Source organism: Nilaparvata lugens, chromosome 3 (assembly GCF_014356525.2).
Source record: "Nilaparvata lugens isolate BPH chromosome 3, ASM1435652v1, whole genome shotgun sequence".
NCBI lineage: Eukaryota > Metazoa > Arthropoda > Insecta > Hemiptera > Delphacidae > Nilaparvata > Nilaparvata lugens.
In genome coordinates, this window is record NC_052506.1 from 44,153,478 (window position 1) to 44,172,212 (window position 18,735).

Below are 18,735 nucleotides of genomic sequence, written 5' to 3' on the forward strand. Positions count from 1 at the left end.
AGCATCTGGATGCATTTTTGAGAGTTCTCGCCCAAGTATTGGTCTCCGTACTCCTTTAGCTTTTTTTATCAATCCACTTGTCAACTGATTTGGATCACTATTGTAACACCTACAGGCATATAGCTTTGATTGTAAGCCTACATACTCAAGTAGCGCTCGGCCAGCATATTCATCTTTAAACTTTCCAAGCACCATTTTGTTTGCATCCGAGTAGCATGGGTGGTCTGCAGGGTACTCTGAAGTGTCAAAGGTATCTTTAAGCTATTGATTGTTGATGATATCTTTGTACATGTCCTCTGTCTTGACAAGGTAGAACAAGCTATCAGTATCTTGATATAAGAGTTGAAGACAGTCCTTGTAGATGGGCTTCATGATGTTATAATGGAATTTGTACATGAGGGTTTTGCTGATGTCAAGCACTGATAACCCTATATAGAATGGCTTATTGAGCTCCACTTTCTCTTTATGCATCGTAACAGCACAAATATTCTCTCCAAATATGATACGATCCTTGTACACTGGTCGAGCAATCAGTTTCTTCAAACACTTCTCATCATCCACTAGCTCCATGCTCATTCTTTTTCGCACATTCTCCATTGTTTTACCAAACACAGCATTGTTCATGAGTTTGAAAAAGTTATTTTCAAACTTATTCTTTGACTGCTGTCTTAGCTCTGTATTAAGCATGATGTATGATGCTAGAAAGTTTTTCTGCTCAAACCGCACACCTCGATGAGCCTTTTTAATCTTCAACCCATGCTGTATTGCCTGTTTTAGGGTGCGGTAGTGACATACATAATGTTCGCAATCAGACAGTGTTGTCATGAGTCGTACATGATTAGATTTAAGAGTTTTCTTGTTCTCTGCAAGAAATGGGAAATCATTGTGCTCACTGTGCAAGTTGGAAGGGTATTCAATGTCCACCTCTAGAATGTATCCAATCTCCATATTATCCCCTAAACCTGTAATACCCATTGTTACTGCTTCCAATTCTTCTTTATCCATCCATTGGAATTGGCGACATGGAAGTGGTTGGCACATTGCCCAGCCATATAGGTTGTTGGCATCTGTATATAACAGATAGGATGTAGGCTGGGTACGCGCCACCTTAGTCCTCCGATACACTCTGAACCTGACAGGAGTGGACAGCGACTATCTCATCCATCGACACCATATGCCAGCAACAGGGAAAGACTGTTTTGAAAGAGTCTCGAATTGGCGTGTGCATTAGGCGCCAAAACCGGACACTTTTTCATCCGTACAGAAACGACAAAGTCAGACACATCGAACCTCTGACACTTCAAAAACAAGATGGTCAGGTCATACTTCTTGGACGGACTGTACTACGCAGAGCTGTCTGGTTTTCAAACAATGGTATTGTTCTGATGAATCCCCAAATGTAGGCTATTCTTATTTCTGAAACCTATCACTCTTTCTATCCCTCTTCATAGTAATATCAGGTGATGACTTATCTTGTAACTGTATAATTCCTATTTATCAGTCCCATATATCTATTTATAAGTCCTATATATCATTCCTATTTTGTGCAGTTGTCTCTTTTTTCTGCAGTTATTTGGAGCTTAAATAATAGAACTATTAGTAAATTTCTTGACACGAGACAAAAATAACTTCACTTAATAGGTCGATTGTCAAGATTGGTGAGTACACTGAAACTTCTCTATAATTTGTAGTTTTGTCATCAAAAACACTGTAATTAGTATTCTCATAAAGATAAATACACTAATATGCCATAGTAATTCCAGTAATGAGTTCATCGAAGATTATGCTACAGTAACTAATAACTCCAGTGATGAGGAGACTGAAAATCACATCAACTGATGAAGTGAATTGGAAAAAAGGGTGTTGTGATTTATCATTAGTAAGCTGGAATATTAATTGCATGCAATCACCACAATTTACCCATTTATTCATAACAGCTAATGCTATTTAAGAATAAATACATAAATACTGTCCTTAATGCCCCGAATTCAGCTGATTAATATACAAATTTTACATCAACTTGCTTTTGTTAATGTCTGTCTGCCTGTCTAGGTATTGTTTGTTTCCAACATAGCCTATATGTATTAGATAATACAACTTGTGATAGCAATACCTTTAACGTTATAGTAATTGGTATTATTAGTTTAGGTATTTTGAATTCTGATTGTGAATTATTCACCCATACGGAGTGAACTTTAAAGTTCTATGGATTCACATATAACATGACATGAACAGTTGTATTGATCTCTGAAATCTTTTACAAGTATGTCAAATTAATATTTAACAATATTCTCTAATATTCATTCATAGAGGCTATATTATGAATTATGGGCAATGATGGGATCAGTATCAATGATATAATTTTCTCATATTTTGTTTTATCAGCCTCGATATTGCAGAGCTTGATATTAATTCATCACCCTCCAAAATTTGTATTGAATGCTTGGTCCCGTAAGCTACAAATTATATAGGTTCTACTGTGTTTAATGTAGTCTAGGCCTACTGGAGGGTTAATTACTCGAGAATTGAGAATTTTGAATATAATAAAATTATTCAGTATTGTTTTTCATTTTGAATGTAATTTTCAATACTGGAAGATATACAGTTATAATTTCCCAAAATAGCGGGAAAATGTTATTTTTTCATGATAATATTTTGATGATTGATTTTTCTGCGTTTCAACGACGGGATTTGCTTTTGTCTGTATATGTATGTTGGCATGTTTGTAAATTAGCTTTTGATGATTACAGCTTGGCAATGCTCGCGGTTTTATTTATAACAGGTAATATTGTCATTGTCAATACACGCCAGTCAGTCATTGGCCATTTCAACACTTATGATTTCTCGTCACAGTACCGGTTTCTTTTTCCCGATGTCCGAAGGGCTAATTGGGGTGACATATTGACAATGAGATCGGTTTATAAATGCTGTACGAGGTCTACTGTTCACAGAACCACTAGCTACAAGTATTCAACTGCAGAAGTCAGAAATAGACATTTCATTTTACTCATGGAAGACACCCACCCTTATCTATCTACTTCACGTCTATGAAGATAACAATATCAAAGAAACAGAGTTGAAAGTACAAAGACATAGAGATGGAAATTTAGAAGTGAATGAATTGTTATAATTCAATTACTCAGGTATATTAAAACTGACTACTTTAGCATTTACCTGATTAATATTACTGCAATCATTATGTTTCAAATTCAAATTTGTGTTGCATTGCTGTCACTCGGCTGCTCTCTGCACCTATTTTCTCGATTCATGCAATAACTTCAAAAAATTGACATCAACAAACTTGGTGACTCAACACATCTGCCACGTTTTCAACTGACAATGGCCAACTCTCTCGATCAGCTATTTTCAACTGACCATGAAAAACTCTCTTGATCAACTGTTTTCAACTGACGAAAAACAAAACTCTCTCAGTCAGCTGCTACTCGGTTGATGAATATTATTATACCGTACCTAATCATTTTTAAGTTCCCTCAGTGAGTTATCCTAAACATGAGTCCTAATCCAAATGATGATTTTCGTATCACAAACTCTATATTTCAAACTATCCTCTATATTTCAAACTTAATCAAAATTGTTAGAGCCATTTTCGATTTCCAACAGACATACAAACAAACTAGCAAACAGAAATTGAATACGATGATAAATACGTCTATAGTAACATCCATATGGGAACGTCTGCTATAGTAGACTGCACAAAACTAATCCGATGTTAGTTGGAAGAGCTGAGTACCTCCTCACCCCTTACCATAAACTTTGCCAATTCTTCAGGTGTACTGTATTATGGGAATATCAATATCAATTCTTACTTATAATCAGCTGCCTAGGGGGCCTAGGCCCCCCTCAAGGATCAGATAAATAATGAAAATGCGGGTCTATCTACACGAATCCTTGGAGTCTCATAATGATTTAATACTTTTCTTTATCAGCAGTAGTATAATTCCTTCTACAGTATCAACAATGTAGCAAAATTGCCTTGAAAGTATAGATACGGGTACAGAGTAATAAATAATATATTTTTCTCTGTCGTATAGTTTGAATACAGAATGGGTACACTTATTGATCAGAGCACAATAAGTGAGTTATTGAATAAATTTCAATGTGAGATTCAACAGGTTGCAAGATGTCACAGTGAAAGCAAAAGAAAGGGCACAATCAGACAATCAAGAATGTATGTAAAGGGTTGTTGAGAATTATGGGAACAGCTTGATGTATCTTTAGCTTTCTAACTGGAAGTTATTTTCCAATTAGAATATGATCCCCATTGAAATTGTTGACATTGTCATTGTAAAAGAAAAATTTATCTTTTTCCATGATTTTTAGGAAATCTGTTTCAGTGTATTCCTACTCTAGGGCCTCTCTGTAGACCCATATTTCTAATAAATATTCCATGATTGAATTTAATAACTAATAATGTATATGTTTGTATTGATACTTCAACCACATTTGTATGAAATTGGAAAAAATGAAGCATAATTATAATAACATCTTCTAATGTAACATTTATGGGGAAAAACCCAGGTCCCTCTATCCTTTGGGGGTATTCCTCCCCCCCCCAATACCTCTTGGTTTTTGCCCCCCCCCTTTAGCAGTTTGGTGAAATGGCAGCACTGAAGTTGAATGAAATCAACTTCAATTATTGTATGGTAATTGTATGGCAAGATTACGATACTTATGAGCTCTACTTAGAAATGGATTGTGAAACATATCAGATAACTGTACTGGTAAAATATTACAGTTAATTATTATTATTATTATTATTATTATTATTATTATCATTAATCATCCACTGACCACCTATAGAAGGGGTATTCGGATTTGTCAATCAATATTATTCAGAAGAATAAAAAAAAAAAAAAAAAAAAAATCATTTAACTTACATAAAACATTACAAACTAATTATTTTGTACCTCATAATAGGTAAGGAATTCTTCAATTGAATATGCACATATATTCAGTAATTCATTTTTCATCAAGGCCCTGAATTTACGGCCTGTCGTTGCTTTAAGGCTGGCAGGTAATTTGTTATAGAGTCGAATCCCAGCACTTTTAACTCCTCTCTCATATAAAGTTGTTCTGTGGGTATCATCTCTTAAATCTTCACGATGTCTAGTTCCGTAACTGTGGAAACGTGCACCAGTTTTAAATTTGTCCTTATTTTGATCAATAAAACACGAAGCCTCTAGAATATACAAACTGGGAAGAGGGAGAATTCTCATCTGTTTGAAGTGTGGTCTACAGCTTGATCGTATTGTCTCTCCAACCATCACTCTTATTGCCCACTTCTGGATTCGAAAGATGTCTATTACTTGAGTTGAGTTTCCCCAGAAAATGATTCCGTAGGCCAGAAGAGAATGAAACATTGCAAAATAGACATCTTTGAGGGTTCTATTGTCTAATAATAATTTCAAATTTCTAAGAACAAACACCACAGAGCTCAACTTGTTTTTTAAAGATTCTATATGAGGTTTCCATGAGATTTCAGAATACAATACAACTCCTAGAACTTTAATATCATTTACAGACTCCACATTGCTGTCTTCCACTCCCAAAGTTACTTCTCTAGCCGTTCTAAAAGGTAATTGCTTAGTCTTTCCATGATTCAATATCAGCATATTAGCAGTCAGCCACATCTCAAGTTTCTCAAAAGCAGTTTTGCACTCAGATTCCATTTCTTTCTGACAGTTATTCCTCAATAAAATGCTTACGTCATCAGCATATAACACACAGTGTGCCGGTTCCAGATAAGATGGTAAGTCATTTATATACAGAAGGAAGAGGAGTGGACCGAGCACCGATCCTTGAGGGACTCCACTCCTTGTCTTCAACCATTCTGAATTATATATATAGGGGGGTGACTGAATCTCAACCCGCTGATATCTATCACAGAGGTAAGAGTGAAACCATCCGAGAACCACATCCCGAAACCCATACATCTGTAACTTATGACACAAAATTTCTCCATTAACAAGGTCAAAAGCCTTGGAAAGATCAGCCACTAATCCACATGCCTTGGATCCACCATCCACAGAAGTAAGCACCTCATCCATGAATGGAAAAAGAGCATCGCCTGTTGAACAGCCAGGCCTAAAACCAAACTGTTTGGGTGACAACAATTGTAACTGGCTCAAATACTTTCTTAACCTTTTAAGTACAACATATTCAAAAATTTTTAGAAATATCGGAGGATTTGCCACAGGTCTATGATTCTCTGGAAGTTCATGTTGTCCTTTCTTATAGATGGGAACTATTTTTGACAGTTTAAGCTTGGATGGAACATAACCAGCTTGCATCCTTTCTGTATCACAGATATCCAAAAACGTAATTGTACTGGAATGTAATAAACTGTGTTATTTTCATGATTATATAGAAGCAATTGAGCCATTCATTTCAATCATTGAGAGAAAAACCAATAAGATGCTCATATTATCTTCTCGAATCTTAATTCATTAACAATACACTACCGGTAATTCACATGTAAATAATACTGATGTGGTCGATTTCAATGAACATTAAATGAAATGTTTGTTTTCTTCTGAATGTCTTTACTTGAGCATTCTGTTGATTTCGAACAGAGATCACTTTTACGGAGTTTTCTCAGATGATGCAGCAATCACTGAGGAATATCCAGGAGAGAGTCATCTAAAATTTAAACTATTAGTGCAATATTGCTAAATTATTAGTGTTATTCAATGAATTATTAATCCCATAAATGTCTCTCAATTAAATGATAAGTTATGAAGTTCCAAATATTATAATATTTTTCGCATTTCCATTTTTCTTTTTTTTATATTTGAATCGCTTCATTTGGGTCACTCATTGTTTAGTCGAATATAGTAGTATTTAATAGTATTATTCAGGTATATCTATCACATAAATCTCTCTCAGCAGCTACTATATAAATGCTTGAAATAGGTTGCTAGGGAACGATAATGATAAGAATATGTGATGAATAATCTATCCTGTTCTAGGCGAGCAATATTTCTGTATCACAGATATCCAAAAACTTCAACACTAAAATGTGAATATCTTTGAAACGGTTTGATATATTTATGAGCGATTTCCACCATTCATTGTCTCTTGAAATTCTTTATTATTTGAATCTTGTATTAAAACCTTCCCATAGAAAATTTCTTATTCAATGTGGCGGAACGAAGATGGCAGACCAAAATTATTTTGAAGCTACCTACAGAATTTTTTTTCAATTTGAATAAGAATCCCAGTGGAACCCACTGTTATATTATATTTGGAAAAGGAACATTAAACTGTTTTCCTATTAATATTATGCTGTAGGCCTACGTGAATCCATAGGACTTCATAGGTCTCTCTGTATGGGTAAATGATTCAAAATCAGAATTCAAATTTTGTTAAATCAATAATACCAACGACATAGCAACTCTGCCATCACAATTTGTATCATTAATATTACGTGTATGCTACTGAAGGATAATAGTCAGGCAGACACACAGGAGCAAGTACCTTTTTTGTCTCATGCAGTACTTTCAATGTTACTTTTATATCCTGAAAAAGGACGAAGAAGTGAGTAAAATATTATGTTGTTCAACAAACTTGACATGTAAAAAGGTTCGAAGAGTGTGTGTTCAAAATTTTAAGCTGATCGATCAACTCTTTCTAAAAGTTATTGTAGTGCATTCAAACAAACAAGCAAACCCTCAGACTGGCAACAACTTTGAACTTGAGTAAAAAGTAAGAACTTGCTAACACTCGTTCAACAAATATTATTGAGAGAACAACGGGCGGTATTATCAAGTTGGGAGCACATAACTTGAAGGAGTCAAATTATTTCAGTGTAGGGGATTGTGTATTTCACAAGAGAGTGTGGTTCTGAGGGATATAGGCCTATAGTGAGAAAGTGAAGAAGTGAGGATTTAATTGAATTGCAGTTTTAGTTTTTTTTGCACGGCCGGCCCTCTCTCACATTCAACCATCAACCCTCCAGTACGATGCTACATCAACTATATTATACAATCCTACTCGATGGAATGGGGGAATTCACAATATTACAAGCAAGAGTTGATAGTAATGAATATTATTGACACAAAGAAATTTACAAATCTAGGCATGGGAAAGTCAAATTCAAGATAGGTTGTAGATAATTATGTCTGAAGCATTGTATGAAATAATAACAAAACCCTGAGGGGTTTTGAAGAAAAGAGAGCATTAGCACACAACCGGGTAAGAGAGAGAGAGTTAGAGAGAGAGAGAGAGAGAGAGTGTGTGAGAGAGAGAGTGAGTGTGTGTGTGTGTGTTAGAGAGAGAGTGTGTGTGAGAGAAAGGCGCAGGAGTGATAGAGAGAGGGCAATGGAGGGGGAGAGAGAGAATGAGAGAGAGGAAGCAATAGAACTAAATAAGGTTGAGATAAGAGACAATGTCATGCAGGAGTATTGTCCAATGGTGGTCACACACACACTTCTACAGTCACACTAAGTTCTAAAAAGAATATTTCAAAGAGAGTACAGTCTGTGCCAAAATTGAAACCAGTTTACTTCCAAGCTATTCTGCCAGCTTAACAGACATAAGTGTCAAAAGCTGATAGCGACAACCAGAGACTGTTTTCCAGGTAGAGAAATTAGTCACGGACTTGCCCCGCCAAAACAAGACACTTCTTTTTCAGCACAAGAACGACAAAAGTGGCCACTGCCAAAACAAGACTGATTTTCAGTGCTAGGATGGATGTGTCTGACTTTGACGGTGGTGTATCCTGACATTGCCCCATGTAGGCTTCTCTGGATCCCAAGGTGCGCCAGTGCACTTGTTGTTGGCAATTGCATGACGGTGTATACAATTTGTTATTCCTCCTCTGATACCTCGCTCAATAAACATGTACATGTCATAGTCAGTAAGGAGCTCAAGCTCAACTTTAGTATATTTCAGCATGACATCAAAGGAAAAGCCTGGAGATGTAAAGTAGTGCGCACAATCCAAATCATAAGTCTTCATGCATACATCACGGAAGCTCTCAAAGATATCGGCCAACAGGAGAACATCTGTTTTCAAGTACAGGTCACTGTACTCTCCCAGAGTTCTACAACTGAATCGGTTCCACACAGTTTGAGCATGTTCATAATCATCACTGCTAACACTCCTATCAGCCAGCTTGCTGAAAAATGCCTCTTTGGGTGGTAGCAATGTTTCTTCGAGTCTCTGCCATGAATCGCAGTAGTCATATGGAAACACTCCTTTCCTTGAGACGAGGCTCAATTTGTTTCCAAACACTTTGGCAGTATGTAGCAGCACTTTGGACAAGTCTTCCGGATTCGATGCTGATTTGACTAGGTTAGTAACCAGGTTGTCTAAACTATCAGGCATGAACCGGAATGTATCGATGAATTGAAGGTGCATTTTTGGAGATATTCGTTTGGTGAATGATATATACTTCTCCAATGAGTTTGGGATGACAAACAGCTGATCCTTATCTCTACCCAGCTCTGGAATAATGAAGTGTGTATCGTAGTTTGAAGAGTTGTGGAGAAACACTGGCATGAATGATTGTCGCCGTCGCTGCAGGTTGCATTTACGACACAATGCATTCCAGTAGATACCAGTTATATGACAATGGTCATACACCTTATCTTCATTGAACCGTTCATTGCAGGCCTCACAGAAGTTAGCCGCATTATGTAGTGCTTGTTCTCTTTTGGTTAGTGGGAGCAACTTGATATTCCTGCAGTCAATTGCCTCATCTAAATCTTTTGCATGCATGGTGAGGGTCTTCATTAAATGTTTGGTGGCATCAGGACCCCTGTAGACAATCGGCTCATGAGGGATTAGGTTAGTGATTGTCAGCCAGGAATCTTCCAAATCTGGGTCCCGCACAAAGTATAAGCAGTAACTCATTGCCCGATGATACTGGATAACTTTGGTAGCTTTACCAATCCATTGTTCATTGTCTCCATCAGGTTTCTCCAGGATGCACTCAAAATCAGCGTATGCTACAACAGGTACTCTATACTTTTGCACATGTTTCTCAAACTTTAAGGTTGGAGGTTTATCATCTTTTCCAACCTGTGGCATGATGATTCTTGCTATATTATTGCTAGCACAATACTCTTCATGCTCAGCCATCCTGCGTTCTCCATTTCTGTTGAGGGTGTAATGGGTGAAACATTGTCTGCAGATGATAATTTCACCTTTACGTTTTGTGAGTTGGGATCTCACAAGTCTTTCAAAATTTTTAATGTAGCAGTAGTGGCTATTTAATTTATGTTCATTGTCATCCTCAAGGGTACTGTTTTCATCATCAACATCATTACTCTCATAGAGGAGGAGAAGATCAAAGTGATCTGCCTTCATTGCAATTCCAACTCTTCTTGGAAATATAACGTTCTCCTCATCCACACCATAAATATTAACTGATACCCCTGGATTATCTTTCTCAAATCTATCGATTTGACTGATGGCAGTGGGAAATCCAATGCTTGAAAAGTTGTATCTCTCCTCCAATTGATGGTATCGGTTGTTGACTCATTCATTACTGCCTTGTACATGTTTGGCGAGGATAGCCCATTTGAAACATTGCTGGTCCCTGTTTATAGGATTGATGATTGCCTTTCGTGCTGATAGAAGAGGTGGAAGACTGATGTAGGATGATCCATGCAGGGGAATATGTTTGCTGATCCTGATGAGCAATCCATCGATGATAAGCAAACTCCATCCACTGGAATTTCCTTCAAATTTCGACTCCTCATCCAGTAGGATCATGCACGCTTTGTTGATGATGTCTGGAAGATTGATGATACTGAAGATGGTGTAGTTTGGAGTTTTGAAGGCGACATTCTGAAACTCATCTAGTTCGAGGATGTTCTTATCAAGGGTGCTGCGGAAATATGTTGCCTCCAATACTAGATTGAACTTCATTGCTCCATGTGTCTGCTGTTGCTGACTGATGATGTGAACAATTTTATCCTTCAGACCATTCAGAAAAGTGTGGAAATCTTTGGCAGGCTCATCCTTGTATGCATTATTGTAGTATAGAGTCTGGAGCCGAGATATAATGCCTCCTCCAGAACAACAAACTCGTCCACTGAGTTTACTGTTTGTTGACATTGTGCAGCTTTGCTCATCTGGAACAATGCAATACAATATTGTATAACTATGGTATGCAGTATTCAACTCTATATATATACCTTCATCACTATCAACAGATGTTGGGGATGAAGGCTGTGATTCAGTATCAATATCTAGGATCGAGGGTCGGATGTGTGGGGTGTGTCGGGGATGGAGGTTCATAGATGTTTATATTAAATGTTCTAGGGATGATGGTCGGGAGCTGTTTGGTGGGGGTGGGGAATGTGAATGGGGGTCTAGGATCTACTTTGTGATAGGGGGGAAGGTGGGATGGGTGCTCCTGATCATTAGAACCATTGCCACTCATGTCTGAAACGACATACACACCTTCATCACTATCAATGTCAAACATACTGTGGATACAGCCTAATTCTATGGCAAAGACTTGTTATACGTTTTTTAGGTTAGGATGAATTACAACCACCAAATCAAAGAACCTAATTCACAATTAAACTCTCAACTTGTATGTATTGGAACCTAATTCATAATTACACTAGTCATTTTTGACTATGTCATTTACTCTATGTATTGGAACCTAATTCACAATTAAACTAGTCACTTTTGAATTTACATCATTTTAGAATTTAATTGACAGTCTCAAACCATCTACTTCAAAATTCAACTCTTTTGAACTTAATTGTCAAATCAGGAATATAATCTAAATATATATAGCTATAAAATGCATTGGTACTTACTCTTGATGATGATAAAGATGAAAGTAATCCAAAACAAATACACGAAAATCACACACACACATGTACAGGTGGCATTACTGCACAAGACACAATGTCCCACTCCTTGCAGAACAACTCGTTTTATAGCCCCAGTTCATGATCCCCAGTGATTTATTTCCCATTTATTCCCAATTTTATGTGTTTTTAATTTTTTTTTTTTTAAATTTTTATTTATTATTTTTTTTTTTGACTTGAGGTTAGGTTTGGTTGACCTTGATGGCCTTGAGGTTGGGTTTGGTTGACCTGGATGGCCTAGAGGTTAGGTTTGGTTGACCTGGATGGCCTTGAGGTTAGGTTTGGTTGACCTGGATGGCCTTGAGGTTAGGTTTGGTTGACCTGGATGGCCTTGAGGTTAGGTTTGGTTGACCTGGATGACCTTGAGGTTAGGTTTGGTTGACCTGGATGACCTTGAGGTTAGGTTTGGTCAACTTGGGTGACCTTGAGGTGAAGGGGGAGTCTGGGGCACTTGTGCCCCAGACTCCTCCTTTTTATACTACTATTATATTTGGTGCTGATAGAGTCCCCAATGTCGAACCTCAAATAGAGAGCTTAGTTGAATCTAATATTTTTAAGGGTCAAGCTCCATTAAGTCTATTACTTATGCAACTTAAAAATAGTACTTTTAAATTACAACTTAAATAGTACATATTTTCATTCTACAACTATTTTAGTATTCTGGTTATAGGACTATTGGTTACTTTATTTATTGTGTTCCCCTATTTGTTTTTGAGGTTTGTAGTTGCACTTATTTGTATTCTAGTGTAAGCACTCAACCGTCAACACACACACACAACGTGCTACCAAGTTTCACCATATCGCACGCGCGCATCGCGATCGCACCTCACAAGCATTCTATTATCTCAGCCTATTCCATTGCCCAGTTGTTCCACCGTTTAGCTTAGAGATGTTGCACTCACCCGCGAATTCCAATATATCATATGTGGATGTCGGGGGCCCTACATATGGTACAACCCAGGCTACAACCACCCCAGAACATACACACCAGGCCGAAGAGCACCATACACCGCGCACAGAGAGAGGGGACGACATCTGTTCAGTGGGCTTCAACCCTGATAACATGGGACACCTATCATCCATACAGGCTGAGCCCGTCGACCAACCAACATCCACACCGGCTTCACCTGAGACACCCGAGGAGTATAAGGTGGATCCAGTGAGTGCAATCTCGAATGATACTTCAACTGACCTGCACAAACTGTTCCAGATGATTGGTGAAAGCATACTCACTACCTGGAGGAAGGAATGTGAAATGGTGAGAGACCAGATGCACACTTTTGGTACTAAAAACGACCAAAGACATATCGAGCTTACCACAAATCTCGCATCAATCGTTTCAAGTGTCGCTAAAAATGACCAAAGACATACCGAGCTTACCACAAGTCTCACATCACTCACTTCAGATGTTGCGGCGATAAGCACAAGAATGGATACCATGGAAGCTAAGTTGGATACGAGATTCAAATTCGTGTGAATCTTCAAAAAATGAATCATCATATATCCACCGGACTACAGATCACTACCACCAGAGTCAAGCCTTTAGTTACACCAACAGCTGAATCCTGTAACCCAATTCATTTGAAGAGACCCCGAGTACATGGAGGCATCTCACAACACTGGCGACATGTACGTTTCAAACCTGACAAAAATAATCATCATCCGAGATCTTAAGGATATGGGGCCCTATCACAACACCGGCGACATATACGCTTCAAATATGTCACAAATAGTCACAGAAAAAGATCTCGAGTATGCAGAGACATCTCAAATCATTGGCGTCATGTGCGGTTCAAATCTATTGGCAATAATCACTGGGCAGGATTCCAGGTAAATAGAGACTTTTCTCAACACAGGCGACATACACGCATCAAACCTAAGTTACCTCGGGTTAAACAGCTTACTTCTGTATATGTGCTGGGGCCCGACATGCTTCATAGATTTAAAAATAAAGTAGTGATCAAATTGTCTAACCTAAAAAGTCAACATAACCTTTGTACCTGTCATATACGATACCAACGGAAGAAAGCAGCCAACCAAAGTAAAAGATATTATCACAAGGCATCAAAACGAGTTAATACGCAACATTGGAGACAAAATAACAATAAAAAGTTGATAGAAAATAAGAGTCAAATACAACATGAAGCAGTCCAAAACAAGATAGCCTATTCTCAGAAAAACCCATCAACAATGCCTAGGTTATTTGTGAGGTACTATCATGACTACAGTAATTATACAAGTTATTGTCTAGTATGCACAATAAACGTAACAAATATATTTGATAAATTTTGATTTTCAACAATTTGTAAACTCATTACGTGAACATGAAAACTCCACTCAAACGTAAATCGTTGTAAAGAAAAAATTACCCAATGCAAAATTGATTTTTTGCACACCATAATGCATTGATGACTTATATAAAATTGTTTGTGTACGGTGTTTCCCTGTTTATCGAAAAAGGAGATAAGTCATTTATATTTTTATACCATATGTAAGTTATTTGGGGTTAAACTACCAAAATTTCTGTTTGTTTATGTTTTTTTTTTTAATGGTACGTCATCAGCTGTTTCCAGTCTATGATCACCGATGGAAACCGACTAGCACTTGAATAATTTCATGTTTATAAAAAAAAAACCTAACCTCAAAAAAAAAATGTAAATTATGTTCAAAGTTTGTCATAAAATTATTATTGTCAATTAAAAATTCATAAAATGTTCTGATGAACTAAAATAATAATTTGAATGTCAGTTTCGGGAAATAATATATAAGAACATTTTTACATAGTGAATTTCATAAGCGGTACTGTATTACCAAAAGCACAACAAAGACCAACTGTCAAAAAGTTTTATAATTCAAATGCCTTGTATGTTGCAAAATAATTTTATTGTCAAATTCCAAATTGTGAATATATTATGTTTAAAGAGTCTGTTACTGTCTAAAATTAGGTGAGCATTGTCGGTCGACTTGAGATCAAATCTAACCTCTATGTACAATCATACTTGCAGACCGCAGTGTCAAATTTTTGTAGTGGCGAACCTGCACCCTTTTTGAATTTGTGATAAGCGGGATTCTTCAAATAATCCACATATCTCGTGTAACGAGTTTTATTGTGATTTATCATTTATTTTGTACATAAGATGATTGCAGACATGGTTCCAACATCTTACTATTTTTTTTTTTAGTATTAATTTATAGAAATGCTGTTGTACGCCCTATGAATTGTCAAGTCATTGTAAGGAAATTGTTTAGTTCTGAGTAGGTACAATTTTAGCTCGCAATCATGACATTGATTTAGATTCATTTGAAATTCTCACCATGTACCGGTACTCTTTATGCAAAAGCTCAATTTGTTCAAATTTAAATAAATTGGGGCCCTTGTGTCACGATATCCTTCTTTTTAAGGAACTAAAATTTATAAATAAATTATAGGGAATCAAATTATAGAAAATAGAAATATTCCTATCATGAGAAGCTGTTGTAAACCAATACAAGACCTAGCTAATATAATTACTGCTATTATCTCACCTTATGTTTATAATGTTTCACTATGTATCTTTTCTTGTATGTCATTTATTTATAATAATAAATTTATTGTACAATCTTTTCCATATAAAATCATTGTTATGAGTAGGAATATTATTGGAAAACTAACATCATTTAGTCAACATGTTTTTAAATACGGTATGTCAAAGGGGCACAGCCTCATGAATTATTTACCTGTCAATAAGATGAGAAGAATGTTCTTTATTTTTCATATTTGAATTTATAAAATATCTTGAAGATGTTGAATAAGAAAATATTGATAGACAACATGCAATAAAATAAATAAATTAAAGTAGTGTTTACTCACCGGTATATAGTAGTTGAATTGTTGTTATAAGCAGACAATCACCTGTCAAGCGCTTATCTTTGTACCATTATTATCAAAATTAGCCTCCCTTGCTATTGCCTTATTTTCTTTCATAGAATTAAAATTTATTTATTGTAATTATTTTTTATTTCCTCGCACTTCACATCACTGTATCACATGGCTTGTGCCAATGTTATCGTAGGTCAGTAATTCTTGTAATCACCACGTGAGTGTGATGTCTGATAAGGGAGAAGCTAGCTTCATACGGTATGTTCTAGTGATAAGAGGTTCGACTTTTGTTTGTATTAAAAAATATCCCGGTTTCAAATTTATGTAAATTGCTGATTTTGAATCACTACATCTGGGAACTACTTTCTTTATTTGCAAACGTCATTGTGACGAAAGCCATTTTGAATTATTTCAACCTATCAGAAGCCCAGATTTAATTATCCAAGGGTGTATGAACTGAAGTATCTTGAAAAATAACCACTTCCGAGATGATCATCTAGCGGTAGACAACCATGGTTGGATGTTCCCCGTTTAATTGTTTTAAATGTTAAAGTAAATGTCTCAAATAATTGTATATCAGCACCAAATACCGTCTCTTATATATTTTCTGATTAATTACGGAGTGAAGTGAAAAAATAAAAAAATTAAAACGTCACCGAACTTAGCCGCCGACACTGCCTGTACCACAACGTGAGCGATCCACATCCGAGGTCCAGTTAATTTTCATCCGAAGACATCGAGTGAGTAATTTCATTTCATCATTTTGTATTGGGCCCAATGCACAGTGCAGTGCATCGATAAAATATAACAAAGCGCTAACGACGAGTTATTTGAAACTGAGAGTCTCCGACAATACATGAAATTTGTATTAATTGTAATCTCATTTCTTGCTTTCCACGCCAGCCCCCTGAGTCTCAGTCGCTCAAGGCTAGTAATTAACTTATTTTTTCAAATATTATCAAATCTCTCCAATTCAATATCTGGACTTTGTTCGATCAAATATCCTGCTAAGAACTTCAAATATAGTAACTCTTCAAATTATCATCACAGTGTTGAATGTGTTGTACACATTAGACTGTGATTTTTTGTATAAAGTGTGGATTTTTTGTGCGCATTATATTTGCAGTTTATTATCAACTTATAGCAATTCATTTCATCCCGTGTTTGGCAAACTCACAAGGTATAGTTATAAGACGAGCAACGGTCTCCCTGAACTATATTCTTGGCTGTGGGGGTCAGCCGGAAGTGTTGAGCTTATTGATATATTCGCAAACGCCACGTTACACCACATTCCATCATTTGTGATTGGATATTATCTTTATATATTTTTTGAGTTCTATGAAGATGGTGTAATCGAGTTGAAAGGAGAGAATAACTACCTCCCAGACCGATTACTCCGGACTCATTCCACTCTTTCTTTGTATTGGCCTTCCTGCTCCCGGGCGGAGGTGAACCTCAAAAAACGTGGAGACCATTACAAGAGGTAACCCCCCCAGGAAGCCCATTACACCAGATAGCCAGACATAAAAATAGAAAAATATAAACAGATATACAGAAATTGCTCGCTCAATATAATAGGATAACAACTTATAGTCCAGTCAAATGATCGTTTTTTCCCCATGATCCCCAAATGATTTTTCCCCAAATGATCAGTTCCCCCATTTTCACAGTCTCGCAACGTTGCGTATCTTGTGGAACACTTCATATAAAAAATCCAAAAAGTAGTCGAGGTTGTGATGAATTTTCTCCTCTTTTCACTCCCATGAATTATACCTCTGTTTTCAATACCGTTAAAAAGTTACAGCCAATTGAATGATGATCTTTATTTTCTCATTTTTCTTGCGATTTTACTGTTATTAAAGAGTCTCTAAAATGAGTACAATACATGATAGAAACTTGCGATTGGTCTTAAATGAGAAAAAATTTCATGTTCTATAAGCTGAGTTGCCTTAAATTGATCTTGCATCACTGTTTATATTGAAAAACTGTCGAGACTGTGAAAATGAGAAAAATATCGAAAATTTCTTGATTTTTTTAATCAAACGTATCTTTACGATTATATTTTTACAAAAATCATCCACCTCACATAAAAGAGGAGATTCTTTTCTTCAAATCAAGACCAAGTATCATTTTGAGTTACCGAGACACACCATTTTGAATATAGAAATCGGTCATTTTTCTATGCATTGAAATATGGTCGAAAATACACGAAAGGAGGAATTTCCTATTCTTTTAACAAATTCTAGTGAGATGATACATGATTTTCAACCGCCTTGATGAGCTGATATGAACGAGCTGTAGTACGAGGAGATGTGATCATTCAGTCAAAAGTTATAAGTGTTTAAAGTTCTGATCCTGGACGTATCCTTATGTGTGCCCACCACTGGGAATTACTGAAATCTAACGAGCGATTCTCATAGAACATAACCCTCGTAAGGTGATTTCAGCCGGAATATGTTTCTTTTTTGTTAGGAAGGCCATGAAAAGGTATTATAATAAAAAATTTGAATTTTGGCTGTAGGACATGATCTTCTATTTTTGGTATACCCCCTCCTACCACTACTAAATTCAAAAATAGGTACCTCAGGAATTCTGTTCAGAATTAATATTGTTAATTCACGTGATTTGTGGCTTTCTATCATTACTAGAAAAAATCCTAGTTGTAAAGGGTAGAAGTGGTAGGTTTTTATGATGCTAAAACTTTGGTTGACATTTTTGCATCATATGCCTTATCCCCCAATTTCAACACCCCAACCAGAGTAACATCAATTTCTGCTACCTGCATCGACAATATCTTTTCTAAAAATGATGTGAAAGTCAGCAACGGAATCGTCCTCAGCATGGGGTTCTCTGACCATGAGGGGTTGTTTTTACCCATGTCAGAGAGAGTCACACCTGAGTCAAAAGTTCAAAAAAGTGTGAAAATGAGAAACTTCTCTTTTAACAACTTCAAGGTATTCAGAGACAAGCTCTCTGTTGTAAATTGGGATTTCAATGAGTCTCTCACAGTCAATGAGAACT

At 36.5% G+C, this 18,735-nt stretch overlaps 1 protein-coding gene across 1 annotated transcript; it reads right to left on the reverse strand.

Moving 5' to 3' along the window:
• Positions 1-261: 261 nt before the first annotated feature.
• Positions 262-10,104, reverse strand: LOC120350230. The gene is made up of 2 exons (XM_039422798.1): positions 8,756-10,104; positions 262-1,087 (listed from the first exon to the last, which is right to left on the reverse strand). Exons 1-2 carry the CDS (start codon positions 10,102-10,104, stop codon positions 262-264), a joined length of 2,175 nt encoding a protein of 724 aa, XP_039278732.1.
• Positions 10,105-18,735: the final 8,631 nt, after the last annotated feature.

What these genes read in the sequence shown, in the direction of transcription:
- LOC120350230 (XM_039422798.1), bottom strand. Translation starts at nt 10,104, where the DNA reads ATGGCTGAGCATGAAGAGTATTGTGCTAGCAATAATATAGCAAGAATC. An exon ending in TGGGATCCAGAGAAGCCTAC is followed by an intron (nt 1,088 to 8,755) that starts ATGGGGCAATGT and finishes TACCCAGCCTAC; the next exon opens with ATCCTATCTGTTATATACAG.